The sequence below is a fragment of the Convolutriloba macropyga genome, chromosome 1 (genome assembly GCF_964194025.1).
Source record: "Convolutriloba macropyga chromosome 1, txConMacr16.3, whole genome shotgun sequence".
Lineage (NCBI taxonomy): Eukaryota > Metazoa > Xenacoelomorpha > Acoela > Convolutidae > Convolutriloba > Convolutriloba macropyga.
The window spans coordinates 14,079,297-14,099,057 of record NC_134468.1 but is presented as its reverse complement, the minus strand read 5'-3'; the positions used below and the strand labels follow the sequence as shown (position 1 = coordinate 14,099,057).

At 36.8% G+C, this 19,761-nt stretch overlaps 1 protein-coding gene across 1 annotated transcript in view; it reads right to left on the bottom strand.

The window, feature by feature from the left end:
- LOC142345780 (gamma-aminobutyric acid receptor subunit alpha-5-like) overlaps nucleotides 1-19,332 on the bottom strand; it is a 56,507-nt gene extending 37,175 nt beyond the window's left edge. The window contains exon 1 of the mRNA XM_075398123.1: nucleotides 19,104-19,332. Coding sequence (XP_075254238.1) covers nucleotides 19,104-19,301 — 198 coding nt within the window. The 5' untranslated portion in view covers nucleotides 19,302-19,332. The remainder of the gene's footprint in view (nucleotides 1-19,103) is intronic.
- Nucleotides 19,333-19,761: the final 429 nt, after the last annotated feature.

The following is a 19,761-nucleotide window of genomic DNA, read 5'->3' as shown; positions in this document are numbered from 1 at the left end:
GATAGTCAAATTTGGCTCTGAAATCAGGTCGCCGCGCTTCTTTGGACATTTGTCAGGGTACCTACTTTTTGCTATAACTTCTTCTAGAGTGCACCGATTGGGCTCATTTCTTAATATGATGCGTATCTCAAGCGGTGCTTGAAACTGTGTTAAGGGGGTTTATTTTTGTTCCGCCGTTTTAGAGAAATTAGCCAGTAAACTTGCCCTCGGTTTTAGCCCCAGAAGCAGTTGACACCATCCGACACCACCTTGAAGCTTTGAATTTTGTTACTTCTGGTGACAAAATTAGTGTTTTGAATAGCCCGTCTAACGTAGATTCCGAATATGTATACTTTATATAGCATAGCGTTTTCGCAGGTTTAGATCTTCAATTTTGGCTCTGCAGCCGGAGTACTCTGCTTTTTTGGTCATTTAGTACGGTACCTTTACTTTGCAATAACTCGTTGTAGAGTGAACCGATTTTGATGAAACTCTTTTTGTTAAACCCAGCTTGAGCTAAGCTTTGTTTTGATATAGGTGTCGTTTCGTTTCGATCAGCCGTTTTTGAGAAATTGGCCAGGAAGTTACCCAATTTTTTACCTGCTGAAGCAGGGTACCGGTACGTACAGAGCTCTGTCATATCACCTGTGAGGCGATTTAAAGCTTGTTTATTGGCGCGTTAGATTCGCCTGATAATGCGAATTGTTACCATATATATTTTACATGTCGTTTTGTGCAGTTCAGAAGGTCAATTTTAGCTCTGAATGTGCTGTATCTCTCCTCTGGGGTGATTTGGTACGGTACATTATTTTTGCTATAACTCCTTCAAGAGTGCACCGATTGGGCTCATCTATTAATATGATGCGTATCTTAAGCAGTGCTACAAACGGTACTAAGGGCGTTTGTTTTTGTTCAGCCGTTTTTGAGAAATTGACCGGAAACTTGACCCCAGATTGACCTCCTGAGGAGAGAAACTCTACATTGATGACCATTTTAATCTTTCATATGCCAGCATTCGACAGTTAATTGTAGAGTTTCAGATTGTCCAGTTAGTGGGGAGTATCCCCATATATATTTGTTGCATCGTTCAGTTGCACTAGTTATAGATATAGTAGTATTAGTCAGTCGTACTAGATCAATTTCGTTCATTGGTACGGTACCTTAATTTTGAAATATCTCCTCGTAGAGTGAACCGATTTTGGGATCTGTTTGTTGATTTGAACTCACCCTGAGCCGTACTTTCATCCCTGTAAATTTGGTGTTGTTTCTTTCAAGCGTTATTGAGAAATAAGTGTGTATTTTAGCGAAACGTCAGTCGGCGTAGGTCAATTTTGGACTTTGGTACCGTACTTAGTTTTAATAATAACTTGTCGTATAGTTAACCAATTTTGGATCTGTTTGTTGATTTGAACTCAGCATGAGCTGTACTTTAATCCATGTAAACGGCGTTTTGTTTCTTTCAGTCGTTTTCGAGAAATTGGCCTCGAAACATACGGTCATTTTCACGTTTTTGTGACCGGCACGTTTCGCATTTCTAGTTGTGAAATGATGAAAATTGCTGATTTTGAGTGCCTTATTAGGCGTGTTGAACTTCTTTTGTAATGGTAAAGCTCCCCATGTATAGTTTATATAGGGTTTTTAGGGTTTCACGGGGTCTATTTTGGGTCTGCAGATGACCCCCAATGATGTTTTATGTATCGTTGATGTATGTTTTATTTGTAAATTTTTAGAGCTTAGCAAGGTCCCAGCCACACGGGTCGTGGTGGCGCCTTCGGGCTCTAAATTAGGTAGGCTAGAACTTTTTAAGATAAAACTTTTTCTTTAAGATGTCGAAAGTGATTGTTATTGGAGATTCACACCTAAGGCGAATGGTGGACGTTTTCGTATTTCCCCCAAACTTCACTATTCTGGCGCAAGGTGGCGCGCATGTGCGAGTGTGGACTGAAAGAAAGGAGGAGATCGATAAGCATGACATCTGCATGGTAATGCTGGGGGGGAACAATCTGTTGTCCAAGCCTGGTGACCCCATTGCGTACAAAGAGGAGATCAAAAATGTCTTAGGCCAGCTTACACAGTTGAGGAATTTCTGTAACCAGCATTCGATACGCCTAATTATCTGGCAAGTCATTAACCGTGTTGCCTCAGTAGATGCTGGTTTTGATGTTATCCGAGCTCTAAACAACCGTCTTGCTGACAATAAACTCAAACTGCATTTCCGGTCATTCTCTTATAGTGAAGATTTTATTAGTGATGGTGTGCATATGAAAGAATGGTGGTACCAAGAAGCTTCAATCGACCTTGTAAATAATTTCGATACTGCTCCAGTTGCTAGACCTGATCTGGTTAAATTTGATTTGCAAAATGTTAATTAATTTAACTCCTATGATTGGAATTAATTCATTTTGAAGTTTTTCTTTTGTGACCCTTTTCTTATTTACTGTTTTCAATCAAGATGTTTTCTTTAACAAGTAGTTTAGATCAGTCGACTAACGGTCTCTTCCGGTATTTGATGAGACATTTGTGCAAAAAAATCCTGTTTCGCTGCGTTCATTGATAAATTTGTGACTGGCTTTTAAAATGGCTCTCTCAATTAAAATTATCCAAAGGTTGAATTTAATTCTTTATTTGTTCCATCCGATAGTTTTGAAATAAAATCAGTAGAAATACTGTCTCATCCGATAGCCAGAGAGCCGTATGTACAAACAAAAGCATGTTTCGCTCCATTCATAGATAATGTTCCGACAGAATTTTAGAAATAACAATCCGATTTAAAGTTCTCCAAAGGTTAAGTTTGACACTCTATTTGTTTTATCCGATAGTTGGAGGTGCAAATCATTAGTAATTACGTCTCATCCGATAGCTGGAGAAAAGTATAAACAAACAAAAACTTGCTTCGTCCGTAGGTAATATGGCGACTGACTTTACAAATGACATTCGATTTAAAATTCTTCCAAAAAGTTTAACACCCTATTTGTCCCTCCGATAGTTGGATGTTCAAATCATTAGTAATACTGTCTCATCCGATAGCTGGAGAGAAATATAAACAAACAGAAACTTGCATCGCTCCGTCCGTATCGCTCCGTTCATAGACAATATTGCGACTAACTTTAGAAATGACACCAAATTAAAATTATCCGAAGGTTAAGTTTAAATCTTTATTTGTTCCATCCGATAGTTGGAGGTTCAAATCATTAGTAATACTGTCTCATCCGATAGTTGGAGAGAAGTATAAACAAACAAAAACTTGTATTGCTCCGTCCATAGATAATATTGCGACTGACTTTAGAAATGACACTAATATAAAATTATCCGAAGGTTAAGTTTAATTCTTTATTTGTTCCATCCGATAGTTGGAGGTTCAAATCATAAGTAATACTGTCTCATCCGATAGCTGGAGGGAAGTATAAACAAACAAAAACTTGTATTGCTCCGTCCATAGATAATATTGCGACTGACTTTAGAAATGACACTAATATAAAATTATCCGAAGGTTAAGTTTAATTCTTTATGTGTTCCATCCGATAGTTGGAGGTTCAAATCATAAGTAATACTGTCTCATCCGATAGTTGAAGAGATGTACAAACAAACAAAGACTTGTATTGCTTCCTTCGTAAGTAATATTGCGACTGACTTTACAAATGACATTCGATTTAAAATTCTTCCAAAGGTTAAGTTTAACACTCTATTTGTCCATCCGATAGTTGGAGGTTCAAATCATTAGTAATACTCTCTCATCCGATAGCTGGAGAGAAGTATAAACAAACCAAAACTTCTATTGCTGCGTCCGTAGGTAATATGGCGACTGACTTTACAAATGACATTCGATTTAAAATTCTTCCAATAAGTTTAACACTCTATTTGTCCATCCGATAGTTTGATGTTCAAATCATTAGTAATACTGTCTCATCCGAAAGCTGGAGAGAAGTATAAACAAACAGAAACTTGTATCGCTCCGTCCGTATCGCTCCGTTCATAGACAATATTGCGACTAATTTTAGAAATGACACCAATTTAAAATTATCCGAAGGTTAAGTTTAATTCTTTATTTGTTCCATCCGATAGTTGGAGGTTCAAATCATTAGTAATACTGTCTCATCCAATAGTTGGAGAGAAGTATAAACAAACAAAAACTTGTATTGCTTCGTTCGTAGGTAATATTGCGACTGACTTTACAAATGACATTCGATTTAAAATTCTTCCAGAGGTTAAGTTTAACACTCTATTTGTCCATCCGATAGTTGGAGGTTCAAATCATTAGTAATACTATCTCATCCGATAGCTGGAGAAAAGTATAAATTAACAAAAACTTGTATTGCTCCTTCCATAGATAATATTGCGACTGACTTTAGAAATGACACCAAAATAAAATTATCCGAAGGTTAAGTTTAATTCTTTATGTGTTCCATCCGATAGTTGGAGGTTCAAATCATAAGTAATACTGTCTCATCCGATAGCTGGAGAGAAGTATAAACAAACAAAATTGTATTGCTCCGTCCATAGATAATATTGCGACTGACTTTAGAAATGACACCAATATAAAATTATCCGAAGGTTAATTTTAATTCTTTATGTGTTCCATCCGATAGTTGGAGGTTCAAATCATAAGTAATACTGTCTCATCCGATAGCTGGAGAGAAGTATAAACAAATAAAAACTTGTATTGCTTCGTCCGTAGGTAATATTGCGACTGACTTTATAAATGACATTCGATTTAAAATTCTCCCAAAGGTAAAGTTTAACACCCTATTTGTTCCATCCGATAGTTGGAGGTTCAAATCATTAGTAATACTGTCTCATCCGATAGCTGGAGAGAAGTATAAACAAACAGAAACTTGTATCGCTCCGTCCGTGTAATATAACTTTAGAAATGAAACCAATTGAAAATTTTCCGAAGGTTAAGTTCAATTCTCTTTTTGTTCCATCCGATAGTTGGAGGTTCAAATCACTAGTTTGACTCTATAATCAATAGCAGTGTTTTCTAATTAATTGCAAGCGATTTCAATTTGACTCTTCGAGGAAATCTTATCCGATTGTCATTCAACCGGCTTACAACTTTGGCTAAACGGTTGTTGGCTATTTCGATTTGATTCCTCGGGTTAGTCTTATCTGATTGATATTCAACGTGTTGAAAGTTTTATGATAAACAGTTGTTGGTCTGAGAGTTGACTAAAAAATAAAAAAAGTGATGTACTTGAAGGGTTAATCGTTCGTCAAAGTGACAGTTTTTGGAGTTGGCATCTGTCTCCACCGACAGGTAAAACTTACATGAAAAAGTATCATCTGAAGCTAGATAAATTGTCGACAGTCTCGATAGTCACATTTTCAATCAGATGTACCTCGCTTCATCAAATTTCGTTTTTAGAGGAATAATGTCTCTTTCTAAGACCAACGCCGATCTAATTGTTGAGGGACCGCGCTCAACAAAGGGCTGCAGGCCCATCAGAAACTTTTTAGAATCGCCGAGTGCTTTAAAGAAAGCACAGGGTCTGCGGTGGATCTTCTATCACAAATATGACCCAAATCCCTTCGTGCTTGCTCATAATAGTTCATACTATCCTTGGAGAGAGATTTCTATTGCCGAAAAGCTGTCGATGATCAAAGGCCATAAAATTAACTTCAAATCGGCCGACACAGGAATGTTCAGGGCTTCCTTCGTCAAGATGGTGCCCGCAGCAGAAGTTCAACAGTTTGTTGCAGATGTCTCTTGGAAACTCGCCAATTCAAACAAGAGCCTGTCAGACATTAGCTCAATAGCGTTAGTCCACAAATTCTCCACCAAATTAATCTTTAGCATTAGGGATAAACTTATTCTCTGATTGCCTGTTTCTACCTTTAATTTGCTTCCAATTTATCTATTATGAAGCAAAAAAATAAGCTGTAGCATTAGGGCTGAAGTTATTGTCTGATTGCCTGTTTGTACTTTTAATTTGCTTCCAAGTGGAAGCCAACTTATCAGTATGTAATGTCAATCTTAGGGAGGGTTTCAAATGTTTAACGGTCTTAAACTGAATTACAGCAGGTCTGTTTTCTCTTTAGTGAAACAAGCTCTAACAACGTGGAACTCGAAGACGTCCAAAATGCGCCAAAGCCGGCATCCAAGTCTGCTGTGTGAGTTGTTAAAAACATTTTTTTCTGAAAAAATTTAAATGCAGGTTTTTAAATTGTTCCGAGTCTTTTTTGCTCAAGTGTACTTTAAATTTGTTTGCTAAAAATAAAAATAAACCGACAAAATTTCATTGGTTTCGATGACGATTTTTTCACAGGGACAAAGAGAACGAGGATCCAACTGCCCAAACTAAACAACGGGTAGTCCAAAAGGCTGCAAAGAGGAAGATCCAGTTCGCCAATGACATCGGGGTGGCCGGAGATGACTACCAAAGCCCACATATCGACCTCGCAAAGTCACGATGCTCAACACCGCGCAATGTTATCAAAACAACAGCCAATGAGAACAAAGGCATTGAGACCTACACGATTACGGACGTTATGGACCTGGTAACCAGCAAATTCAACGAAGTGCTGGACGCTCAAGAGGATAACATGCGGAAAATAATGAAAGAAAATACGATGTTGAGAAAAAGGCTGCTGGAGGTTCTGGGCGACGGTGATAAGCCGGAATCATTGAAAAAATAGAAGAAAGCCATAAAGGCGAATCGCGCGGACCCCGAACCACTTATGTTTAATGGGAAGGATTTGATGCGTTTCATACCGACGGATGAAGGACCATCTGTTTTCGGAAGGACCATAGCTGCAGAGGTTTTCGGCAATGAGAAGGAATGCAAACTTATCAATCAACGTCTTGCACTGAAAATTCATAGAAAAAACACCCAGGGGTGCATGCGACAGCGAACTTGAAGACATCTTCATACAGTGCGTGAACAGAAACCATATCAATGACACAGACGAAGCTTTGAGTCGCGCGATAGCTGGGGCCAAACAGTTTGGCACTGAAATGAAACAAAAGCATTTTCCTGACGCTGTTTGAACTTGCTGTTCTCCATATGCTGTCTCCTTTAGTGTTAAATCTATTCCCTGTCAAACACTTGAAGTTGCGTTCACTTATTCTGTTTTCTCTAATGCCATTGTTCAATATTGTTTTCTTGTTTTTCCTTCTGTGTTTCAGCTCATAAAATTTGTGCTTCTTATCTTAATGCATCTCTTTGTGTTCTAATAATTACTTCTGCGTTTCATCCGTGAGCGTTTTGATGTCTTAAGTTGAATACTAATTGTATCTAGCGCTCAAATTGTTCTTCTTTGAGAATTTAGCACTCAAGAGTTTGAGCAGCAAGACCTTAAATTGTGATTTATTTTCTCAAAATCCTATATCTATTCGTAATTGGCCTTTTTTATGTAAGCAATGTCTGCTAATACGAGTCTTTCTTCCTCGGATGGTGACGAAGAAATTGTATGCAAAAGAAGTGGGTCCCAAAAATTTAACAATTGGCCCTCCGACAGTGAGACAGAATCGGAAGTTCAGTCAGATTCAAGCTGCGAAGCTGAATGCACTCTTGTGCCCTCTTCATCAAGTTCGTCTGTTCAGACGGCATGCCGTTTGGGAAAGCGTAGCTTTGAAGCCTTTGAAAAGAAGTTATCAGGAATGGTTGCTGAACATGAGTCATGCCTCAAGAAGATAAGACAAGAGGAGAGAGCGAACAACGAGGAGTTCTTTGCTCTGGTCACTTATCAGAAGACAGGGGAGCTGCCTTCTGCTGACAACACCACACCACAGTTTAACTGCCCGTAATTCACGAGGGAATCAATCTGATGCAGATACCTGCAGGACACAGTGCGGCTAAATTTGGGCGACATCTTGGTTGCGCTATGTATGGGAAAGGTGACCAAAGCATGCTGCAAAATTTGATGATTGGTTCGCATCGTCGGCGTAAGGATACCCGGACTCCAGTGCCCGAAGAGGAAAGAGTTAAATTTGAGTTGGTAGTTCGGCAGAAGTAACCTAAATTCCCGGAAGCTGCGTACAAAGATGCACGGCATGCTGCGAATCAGATGGGCCTTGATATAAAGCTGAAGGTTTTGAAGGGAAATGCAATACAGTGACAACTTTGCTATTGTTTGGTTGATACAACCCCAACCTTTTTTATTAACTTATAGCTTAAAGTTAAACATTTTGTTCAATAAATTTGGATTTGGGTTTTATGAGCAATGGCGACTCTGTTTTCATGCAGTTCAGTCTTATGCTGATTTCTTTCCAAATAATGATTCGTCATAGTGATGGAAGGTGTCCGTTTTGGTTAATAACGTTCATTGGTTTCAAAAGTTGTCACATCTGTTTACGGATGATGATTGTATTCGTGATGTTTAAAAATGTGTAGTGCTTTACCGTAGTCAGTGGGACAAGTAAATGGTTATTTTGGTTTTCTTGCAGTTGCTTAAATTATATCATTTTTTTAGAAATGTTGAAATGCTTCAGTCTGGCCCAAGCCGATGCAAAAGTTACAAAGGAAATTATTGAAATTGATGGCTATCCTGTTGAGCCCGTCGTGGAAATGTTATCTTCTTCTGAATATCGCGATGCACTGTCGACTGACTCTTGTCTTATGGAGTTCGATTCTCTGTTACGGGAATCATATCGTGTTGCCATTGAAAACAAGTTTGTATTCAAACGCGATTTATACGGTGGTTATGGTCTTTTTTACGTGGGAGAAGATCAAATTAATGCTCGGAGATCTCATCAATTAAAATTTCTGCAATCAGTTGTTGGGTTTGTCGAAAAAATACCACCTGATGCATCGTCAAGCTTCAAAAGATATCTCAATATTTAAGAAAACGGACGCTTGCAAGTTTGATCGTGTTATGCTGGGCCCGACTCGCTTCGCAAATCATTCCTGTCGTCCTAACTGTCGGTATTCTGCGAAAGAAATTAATTCACGACGTTGCATTCAGTTGCAATACTAGAACCTATCAACAAAAACGATGAGATAACCGTCAGCTATGGGCCTCACTTCTTCGGAGAAGGTAACCAGGGTTGCCTTTGTGTGCATGTAGATAGTCACCAAGTTAAAGTTTGTTCGTCGCGTCCAACTGAGGTTTTCAGACAACGAATTATTTTGAATTCTTCAAGTTTTCGCCGAAGGCGGCAATCATTTCTCCGAGTAAAGCGAAGAAAGATTTCACCAAAGCGCAACATTGAGATGCGTAGCTTTGCTGCCAATAGCAGCTCTGGAGATAATACCTCAGATGATGCCAGTAGTTCAGAAGAAACAGGTTTTTCGGAAGATGTTCAAGAGCCAAATCTGGTGTCTTTTCCGGTAAGGGAGCTGAATCACGTACCTCCGTGTTTCTCTCCCAGCACAATTCCTGATCGTTTTGATGATTCGTCGTCGGACGAAAACTTGGATGCTTCTGCTGCAGCAAGCTGCACTTTGTCACAGGAGAATTTTGTTATCTGTGTCAATGAAATAGCTGCTCAACATGGTGAGTCAGATGCAGCTTTTGCTGACTGGCTTAAGTTTATGCAAAAAGCGTTTCCAGAATACAAACTGCCCTCATTTAAATCGATCAAACAAGAGACAACTAATAAGGTAGCACCTATTTTAAAAACGGCTGCTTCATGTGGGGAAGGCGAGGTCTTAACGATGGATTATGTATCAGATTTGTTAGCGGTCCTCAAAAACAATATGAGTGCAATTATAGAATTTTCCAATACCCGAAATCCTCACAAAGACATAAAGATTGCTCCCACTTTTGGTGAAAGCAATGTCATTACAATCGCTTTAGCTATGAATGCAGACGGCGTGAGAATAATAAACTCCCAAAAGCGTTCGCTATGGCCGCTCTGGTTCAGTGTTCTCAATCTACCATCATTTTTGCGCTGCAAATTTGTGAATATCGTTTTGGCAAAGTTATGGCTAGGACGAGGAAAACCTAATTGGGCGATTTTTTTGGTCAAATCAAAGAAAGATTTTGCCAGACCTCAACATTTGATTGGAATAATTGTTTTTGGCAGGTTAATTTTGAGATCAAGCTTCTAGTTGTCGACTTGCCCGCAAAAGCGGCAATACTAAACATGAACCAATTCAATGCGTACTTTGGCTGTACTTTATGTTTGATAGAGACTAAACAAATCGGAGACGGAGAAAAGGGGCGTTATTATCCAAATCAACGAATTAAAATGCGTACACCTTCACAATATAAATCTAATTTGTATTTGATGGAAGAAAATGGGCTAGAATCGTTTAGAGGAATGAAAGCACCTTGTGCAGTATCAGATCTGTTGGAAGATATACCCCTAACCGCCCCAATTGATTATATGCACCAAGTTTTGCTTGGTGTTACGCGTGCTCTCTTGTTCGTTGTAAGGAACAACACATGCAGGTCGGGACTGGTTAAAACCCGCGATTGCGTTTCGTCAATTCAGTTGACTTCAGATTTCAAACGAGCGCTTCGCAGTCTGGACGATTTGGAGTTTTTCAAAGCTAATGAGTTAAAAATTTGGCTTTTATACGTTGGACCAGTTGGTTTTTATGCAAGCATTGAAGAAAATTTGTTTAAAATGGTTCATCTATTGAGTTATGCCATTCGTTTGCTGTTATTGTCCTCGAAAAATTGCGATTTGGCTGATGAGTTGATAAAACCATTCAATTTTCTTACGTGTGAGGCCTACACAGACAAAATTTTTTCTGCCAACATTCACTCCTTTAACCATTTAGCTTGGCAAGTCAAATGCTATGGTCCACTATGGTGTACGTCGGCTATCATGTTCGAATCCACCAATTATCTTCTGCGATGCAAGTTTACTGGAACGGTCAGTCACCTCAAAGTATTAGTGGAACGATACATCAGAAATAAAAACTCATGTCAAATGAGCCCTCAAAGAGACAGGTTATATGACCTCTGTCGACAATTTCGAGAACAAAAAACGTTCAAGCGACGCAGAGTCCCAGTACATGAAGTTCCGACAGATCTTCAAAATATTGCTGCAGAGTTTTACTCATGCCAAAAGTTGGAATTCTTCACAATTGACTCCGCGTACTGTGTCTCCTCTAAGAACTCCTTTGTTTCTTTTATCTCCAGCAGAAAAAAATGCTTCGGTCAAGTTCGCGTGTTCTATTCACTCGATAAGCAGGATTTTGTTTCTGTGTATGTCTTCGATGTGATAAAGAGTTTTAAACCTCAAAGCAGCTCTGAAATTTTCAGCTTTTATGAAGTCAAGAAATCAAGGAATATCTTAAATATTCCGCAAGACTCTGTGTCTGAAAAAATTCTTCCGATTCAATAAGATGAAAAACTTTTCTTTGTACCTCTTTTGACTATCTTCGAACACGACTAGTGTGCTCGTGATTAATTGAAATGGTGTTTCTGTTAGAGCCAAAAACTTCTTTTTGAGATTATATTTTCTTAGTCTTCATAATGATGTTTCTCTGGTTCATAGAATATAGGACTAGTAAATAATTTGTCAAAGGGTCATTTTTCAGTTTTAAATGCCGCGAGATTACGTTCGTAAGACCCACGCAAAATATTCAGGCGAGGATTTAAAGTTGGCGGTCCGCGACGTTAGACGCAAGAACGTTGCAATACAACGGGCATCTAAAATGTATGGGGTTCCAAGATCCACTTTAAGACGTCATGTTTTGTCAGACGTAGAACAGGGGAGACCGTGCGTGCTGTCTGCCGGCCTACTAAACAAGGTGATAATTGCTGCTGTTCTGTATGCGAAAACTCCTCGAGAAGTCAGAGAAGATGCGCACAGTGTTGCTGTAAAGTCCGGAATACTAATGCCTGAATCTTGGAGAAAGAACAAAGCTGCTGGGAATGATTGGTGGCTCGGATTAATTAAAAAAAAATGGTTTATACCGCATTTTCTGGCAGCAAATTCTGATGCCCCAAAACCCTGTCTCACAGTGGCTTGTGGAAATTGCCGCTGGCCGCATTCGAGAGATATGGGTTTTTCGTTCTGCAACCGTTGTTGTGAAGTAATATGCGACGAATGTATAAGCGAAAATACTGCAAAATGGTGTTCTCTATGTTCAGTTGATTAAATAGATTCAAGCTATAGGTGTTATCTTCGATTGATGTACTTTGAGATATCTACAATTAAAATACCTAAGTGCTTATTCTTCTTTTGGATAAAGTGCAATTTTTCAAAAAGCAGCTGTTGTATGTGCTTTCGTCAATGTTGAGGTTCTTGATTTGCTCTTCGTGCTCAAATCGCAGTCTATTTAGCGTGGCATGAGGTCTTACAATGGACATTTGAACCATTCAATTGAATTTTTGAGATATTGACAAAATTCAGAAATTGTAAAATTTAGAAATTTTTTAAAAGGAATTGTTCTCCTTGTAAAGTTTGATAAATTTTTCTCTCAAGTCCTGTTACAGAGCTGTGCAAATAGTTTTTCTTGAGATTTGAGAAGTCAAAGGGCTTTTATGAATACTTCACGGCCTGTTCATTATCAACTGGAAGATCAGTTATATTAGAACCACTACTCTACTACTGTCTCGAAAAAAATTGCAAAAAATCCTAAACGCTAGTGAAAACAGCGTTCAAATTTTTTCAGACTACTGGAAGTATCATATGATCCATTGAAAGACAGAATGCCACCAAGTAACACCGACTGCCCCTTCTGTTTGGAAGAATTTGGAGCTGATGTTTTTCCTCTACACAAAGATAACCTCATTGAGCATGCTGCCTGCAAGAGATGTATAAAGGAGTGGCTCGAAAATTTCACTCAGTTTTTGTTCAATCAGACACCGACATGCCCTATTTGCCGTCAGGATGTTGACGAAGTGTTGTCATTCAACGTTTTTGCAATGTGTTCTGCATGTCGAAGTCATGTCCCCAAGTTTTTCATCAATGGTGAAAAGTCAGTGTGTTGTGATTGCGAAGATTTGGTAGAAGTCATGAGTGATTGACAACCTTTTCGTGACTGTGGCAAATAAATAAGATTTTCTGAGATGAAATTTTAGAAATTGAATATTCTCAGGAATAATTTTCACCTAAGTTTTCAGTCTAGGATAATTGAGGCAATATTATAGCTAGTTGTGCGCTTTTTTGTTAGTAAACGCAAAAAATGTCATAAGCTCTTTTGTATTCAGTATTGGTTGATGCCGGACAAAGTTGTTCAATGTTGACCCTGCTGTTTTAGATGTACCTTCTATGCATATGATTTGCAAATCACTGAAAATTTTTGCTCAATGAGGTCAATAATTGAAAGTGGTAAATGAGAAAGTGTATGTCAGAAACGCAAACTTTTCGTCGGTTTTGTATGTAAAAGCGTTTCTCATTTTTGTATTATTGAGTTTAGGTGGGTCAAAGTGATAACGGAAGCGTGCTTTAGGTTAATGTGGGCTATAACAGAAAGAAATTGATACAACGTCTAACTTTGCAATTTCAACAAATGTTCCTCAAAATTCTTGTCCGATTTGAAAAATATAATGTGACCCTCTGGTTGAAGGCGTTGTTTAATGTTACCCACACTGTTTTCGTAGTTTCTAATATCCACATTTTTTAAAAAAACACCGGAAAATTTTCATTTGGGCTCATTACTCTAAAAAGGTAAATGAGAACAGGGTAGTACAGAAACGCAAATTTTGTCTAGAAGCCCTTCGTTTTGTATCTAGAAGTGCTTCTCATTTATATATCATTGAGTCTAGGTGGGTTAAAGCGATAACACGAACGTACGTTAGGCTAAATTTGGCTCTGATAGAAAAAAAAGTGATATATAACGTCATGTTTTGCAATCTCCTAAATTTTTTCTCAAATTTGTATTGTATATAAAATCTGATGTGGCCCTCTGGTTGAGGTAATTGTTGAATGTAACACATTCTGGTTTTTTATTATCTTTTATCCAAAATTTTTGGAACGTTTTTGTGTTTGATCAAAACTTCGAGATGTGGTAAATGAGAAAATGGTAAATGAGAAACGGTAAATGAGAAGTGGTAGATAAGAAACCTATTAATCAGAAACCCAAAAATTTCGCCAGTCTTTTATGTAAAAGTTATTCTTTTTTTACTGATAGATCTAGGCTGCTTAAAGTGATTAGTAAAGAGTATTTCAGGCTAACAATGGCTTTAGTATAGTTTTATTCCCCATAAGTGATATATAACGTCAGGTTTTGCAATTTGGTCAATTGTTTCTCAAAAGTCAATTATATTTAAAAAATATTATGGGCCTTCTGATCAATTTATTGTTCAATGTAACCCAACGTTTTTTGGTAGTGCGTTTTATCCAAAAGGATGTTAAAAACCCGAAATTTTATAGGTTCAATGCTTTTAAAATTGTTTTCTAAAACAGGTGAAGATCGGAAACGCGAATTTGTTTAGTTTTTAAAGTAAAATTTAGTCTCATTTCTTGACTTCTAAGTCTATGCTGGCCAAACTTGTATAACAAACTTGCTTTAAGCTAATGTTGCCCATGAAGTGGGGAATTTTTCCATAATAGATATATAACGTCATTTTTTGCGTTTTCGTCAAATTTTTCCTCTAAAAGTCAACCGTATTTAAAAAATATAATAGGAGCTTCTACGTCAAGTTGTTGTGCAATGTGACCCATACTCTTTTGGCTGTGAATACTATCCATAAGGATGGTATAACAACACGAGATTTTTCTGTCGGCTCAATGCATAAAAAATGTTAACACAGGTAAAAAGATAAAACAGGTATAGGTCTGATAACGCAATTTTTCGATTGTTTTTTAATGTAAAAATGAGACTCACTTCTTTACTACTGAGTCTAAGCTGCTCAAAGTGAAATGACAAGCGTGCGTTTGCTAATGTTGGTTATTAATAAAAAAAATTCCCATGAGGGATACATAACGTCAAGTCCTGTGGTTTCGTCAAATGTTTCTCAAAAATTCAATCTTATTTAAAAATTCAAAAGGACCTTCTGTGTCAAGGAGTTGTTCATTATTACTCATAGTGCTTTGGTAGTGCCTCCCATCCATAAGGATGGTATAACAACCCGAGATTTTTTTTAGTTCAAGGCTTAGAAAATTGGTACATAAAACAGGTGTAGGTCGGAAACGCTAATTTTCCAAATGGTTTTTATGTGAAAATTAGTCTCATTCCTTTTCTGATAGATCTAGGCTGCTCAAAGTGACATGACGACCTTGCATTAGGCTAAGGTTCAGCATGAATCAAGAAAATTTTTCTTAAGCAATACATACCGTCAAGTTTTGCGGTTTCGTCAAATGTTTCTCGAAAAGTTAATCGTATTTCAAAAATGTTATAAGACCTTCTGTGTCAAGGAGTTTTGCAATGTTACACATATTGTTTTGTAGTGTTTCCTATCAATGAGAATGGTTTAACACCCCAAAATTTTTCTTTTGGGTCAATACTTCAAAAATTGTTACAGAAAACAGGTGAAGTTCGGAAACGCTAATTTTTCGGTCCCTTTATGTAAAAAGTAGTCTCATTTCTTTACTACTGAGTCTAGGCTATTCAAATAGATAGAACAAGCGTGCGTTAGGCTAACGTTGGCCATGAATCAAGAAATTTTTGAATAATTTATATATAAAGTCAAGTTTTGCGATTTCGTCAAATGTTTCTCAAAAAGCCAATCCTATTTAAAAAATGTAATAGGAGCTTCTGAGTCAATTAGTTGTTCAATGATTCCCATACTGTTTTGATAGTGCCTTCTATTAATACAGATGTTATAACTACCCGAGATTTTGCTTTTGGGTCAATACCTCAAAAATTCTTACATAAAACAGGTGAAGGTCGGTAACGCTAATTTTTCTAACGTTTTTTTATGTAAAAAGTAGTCTCATTTCTTTACTACTGAGTCTAGGCTATTCAAATTGACATAACAAGCGTGCGTTAGGCTAACGTTGGCCATGAAACAAGAAAATTTGCCAGAAGTGTTATATAACATCAAGTTTTGCGATTTCGTCAAATGTTTCTCAAAAAGCCAATCGTATTTAAAAAATGTAATAGGAGCTTCTGAGTCAATTAGTTGTTCAATGTTTCCCATAGTGTTTCGGTAGTGCCTCCTATCCATACAGATGTTATAACTACCCGTGATTTTTCTTTTGGGTCAATATTTCAAAAATTCTTACATAAAACATGTGAAGGTCGGAAACTATGATTTTTCTAAAGTTTTTTATGTAAAAAATTGTCTCATTTCTTTACTACTGAGTCTAGGCTTTTCAAATTGATATAACAAGCGTGCGTTAGGCTAACTTTGGCCATGAATTGAGAAAATTTGCCAGAAGTGGTATATAACATCAAGTTTTGCGATTTCGTCAAATGTTTCTCAAAAAGTCAATCTTATTTAAAAAATATATTAGGACCTTTTGGCTCAATCAGCTGTTCAATACTACCCATACTATTTTGGCGGTGCCTCCTATCCATAAGGATGGTAAAACACCCAGAGATTTTTCTTTTCAGTCAATGCTTAAAAAATTGTTCCGTAAAACAAGTGTAGGTCGGAAACGCTAATTTTTAGATCGTTTTTTATGTAAAAATTTGTCTCATTTCTTTACTACTATGTCTAGGCTGATCAAAAAAGTATAACAAGCGTGCGTTAGGCTAATATTGGCCACGAATCAAGAAAATTTGCCAGAAGTGGTATATAACATCAAGTTTTGCGATTTCGTCAAATGTTTCTCAAAAAGTCAATCTTATTTAAAAAATATAATAGGACCTTTTGTCTCAACGAGCTGTTCATTACTACCCATACTATTTTGGCGATGCCTCCTATCCATAAGGATGGTAAAACACCCAGAGATTTTTCTTCTGGGTCAAAGCTTAAATTTTGATACATAAAAAATTGTGTAGTTCGGAAACGCAGATTTTTCGACCGTTTTTTATGTAAAAATTGTTCTCATTTCTTTACTACTGGGCTTTGGTTGCTCAAATTGACATGACAATCGTTTGTTAGGCTAACGTTGGCTGTGGAATAAGAAAATTTCCCATAATTGATGTATAAGTCCAAGTTCTGCAATTTCGTCAAGAGTTTCTCAAAATGTCAATCTTATTCAAAAAATATAATAGGACCTTTTGTCTCAATGAGCTGTTCAATACTACCCATACTATTTTGGCGATGCCTCCTATCCATAAGGATGGTAAAACACCCAAAGATTTTTCTTCTGGGTCAATGCTTAAAATTTGATACATAAAAATGTGTGAAAGTGTGTAGTTCGGAAACGCAGAATTTTCGACCGTTTTTTATGTAAAAATTGCTCTCAATTCTCTATTACTGGGCTTTGGTTGCTCAAATTGACATGACAATCGTTTGTTAGGCTGTGGAATAAGAAAATTTCCCATAATTGATGTATAAGTCCAAGTTCTGCGATTTCGTCAAGAGTTTCTCAAAAAGTCAATTTTGTTTAAAAAATATAATGGGACCTTCTGTGTCAATTAGTTGTTCAATGTTACCCATACTGTTTTGGCAGTGCCTTCTATCCATAAGGATTGTAAGGCACCAGCTTTTTTTGTTTGGCGTCTTCGTTTAAGTTTTGGGGGCTAAATTTTTTTTTTAAAAAAAACCGATTTTTTGTTAAATGTCCATCCCTTTGTGCCCTTACAGGCACCTTCTCCCATGTGCTGTATTTTAATTGTGCGTTGTTTCTTTCTTCTATGATGTGCTATAATGTTCCTGGCTTATCCGGGATTTTAGATTTTAGCTATATGTCTTGGAAAAAAAGAGCCTCCATTTTTGCATATTCTGCAAGAAAAACAGTCAAAACTGTTTTCCCTTGTAGTTTAAGAAGCTCATGAGGACTCACGAAAAAACCAAGACTCTTTAAATGCCTCCTTTCTGTTGTTATGGAAGAGTATTAACCATAGAACTTCCATATTATGGAAAAGTTGTAGTTATAAAACTTCCATTTATGAAAAAGTTTTAGTCATAGAACTTTCATTTATGGCAAAGTTATAATTTTACCAATCTTTTAAAACTTTTTTGAATTATGAAGTCAATGGTCCATAATATGAAAGTTCTATGATTATAACTTTTGGTCAGCCCCAAGTATAAATAGTTAATAAAACCGACCCGAAAAGAAAATGCTGGAAACAATTGTGCAAGAAGCAGTTTACCAGGCAATATAAATATTTTGACATTCAATTTGGTTGAGTGGATATATGTCAGGTTGATACCCAGTAAAACGAAAATTGAAACATCTTGACAAGAAGAAGCTGTTTAAAACTTTACATCTTTTTATAAGATCCAGACAAAATTTTTGGTGAGAAAACGTCACGACATGCACCGACATGCAAGATCTTTGCAAGAAATTGAAGAAAAAGATCTTGATAAGATTAACGAGAAAGAATTTTTAAAATCTTAGCAAGAATTGTCAAGTTTTGGTGACTTGAAAATCTAGTTGATCTTCATTATCTAGTATGATCTATGTTGTGCTTTCCTGCTCCTTTTTCATTCTATAGCTTCAAGCTCACAATGGAGCACAAAATCAAAAGTTTTTAATGAAAACTGCAGTTTGTTGCTAAAACCTGTTTTGATCTGCTTAATAAAATTTTTCTTAGAAAACGAGGCGCAACCGAAGTTTTACTCTCAATTGAGTTCCACTCAATGGAATAAGTTATCAAAACTGGCATGTGGAGGTATAATTTAACGCTCAATATCAGCAGCAAATCTACAAAAACATTAATTTTTGTGAAATCTTCTCTAATTTTTATTCTGATTGCGGATAATTGAGCTCTATCGCAATCCTTATCGTAGGTTTTTGTTAAAATTTGTATCCTGTTTTAATAAAACAATTAAAACCAGCTGGATAGATCAAGATATTTACCCCGATTAGGATATTAACTAATAGTTAAAACATTTTCGCACAATAAGATTTTAAACACATTTTTGGATTCAAAATGCGCTTTTTTGGTGTTTTATTTTTCTCCGTTCATAGTGCATTTTCAACCGTTTTTTTTATTCGAAAAAGGTTTTTCGTATCACATGCTAGAAAAACCGCTTTCTATGTGTCAAAGTTGATCAAGATCTTAGCAAGACACGCCAAGAGAACTTCTTGACATAAGATGTTGTCACAATTTACCAAGGTGTTCCAAGAAATTTTGCTATAATGGTCTTGGCAAGATGTTTCAAGTTTTGTAAGAGTTTTCAAGATCTTGCATGGAATGGCAAGATGTGTCAAGTTTCGTTCCACAGGGATAGACAAGAACTGTTTTTTAAAATTTTACTAATGTAATCAATATTTTAATTACTTTTTCCAACATGATGCTATTGAGGATAAGCTCGGACACTTCATCTGGGTTAGTTTTGTACACGTCGAAGAGGGTGTGGTTCTGGAAAGCCAGTCTCTTGTCTGTCCAGAAGTGGCGGAAAAAACACTGGAATGTAAACTCCTGAAACACATGGAGGCAGCTGTTATATACATTAATCTCTTGTCCCAATTCGACCATGTAGTGTTACGTGACGGTTGAAAACAGTTGTATTTTTTTTACAACGCGCATTTTTGTAAACTTGCGTTGAATTTTTGAAAAAAAAACTCTGCTCAAAAGATATCCGCCGAATGTGCAGAAATAGTTTCAACTTTTCTGAAAATTAAGTGCTCTTATATAATGATGACAGATAGCATTACTTTCGCTTAAGTTAAAAGGTTCAGTATTGATCTCTGCATAGCATGATATTCTAATTATAGTGCAATAATTTGAACGATTTACATCAGCAATTGTTTTCATCTCCTGAAGTAAAGTAAAAAATATATTGTAGAAATTTTCTCAACGTGTCGCAAAAAACTGCCGCAGTCTCTCTTTAGGTAAAATAAATTAAGTTGGAACTTTTCGCGATAAGAAGCTCAGATATTTTAAGAAACTGGGTATAAATTATTGTTACTACACAAATATCTTTATTTTTTTCGGA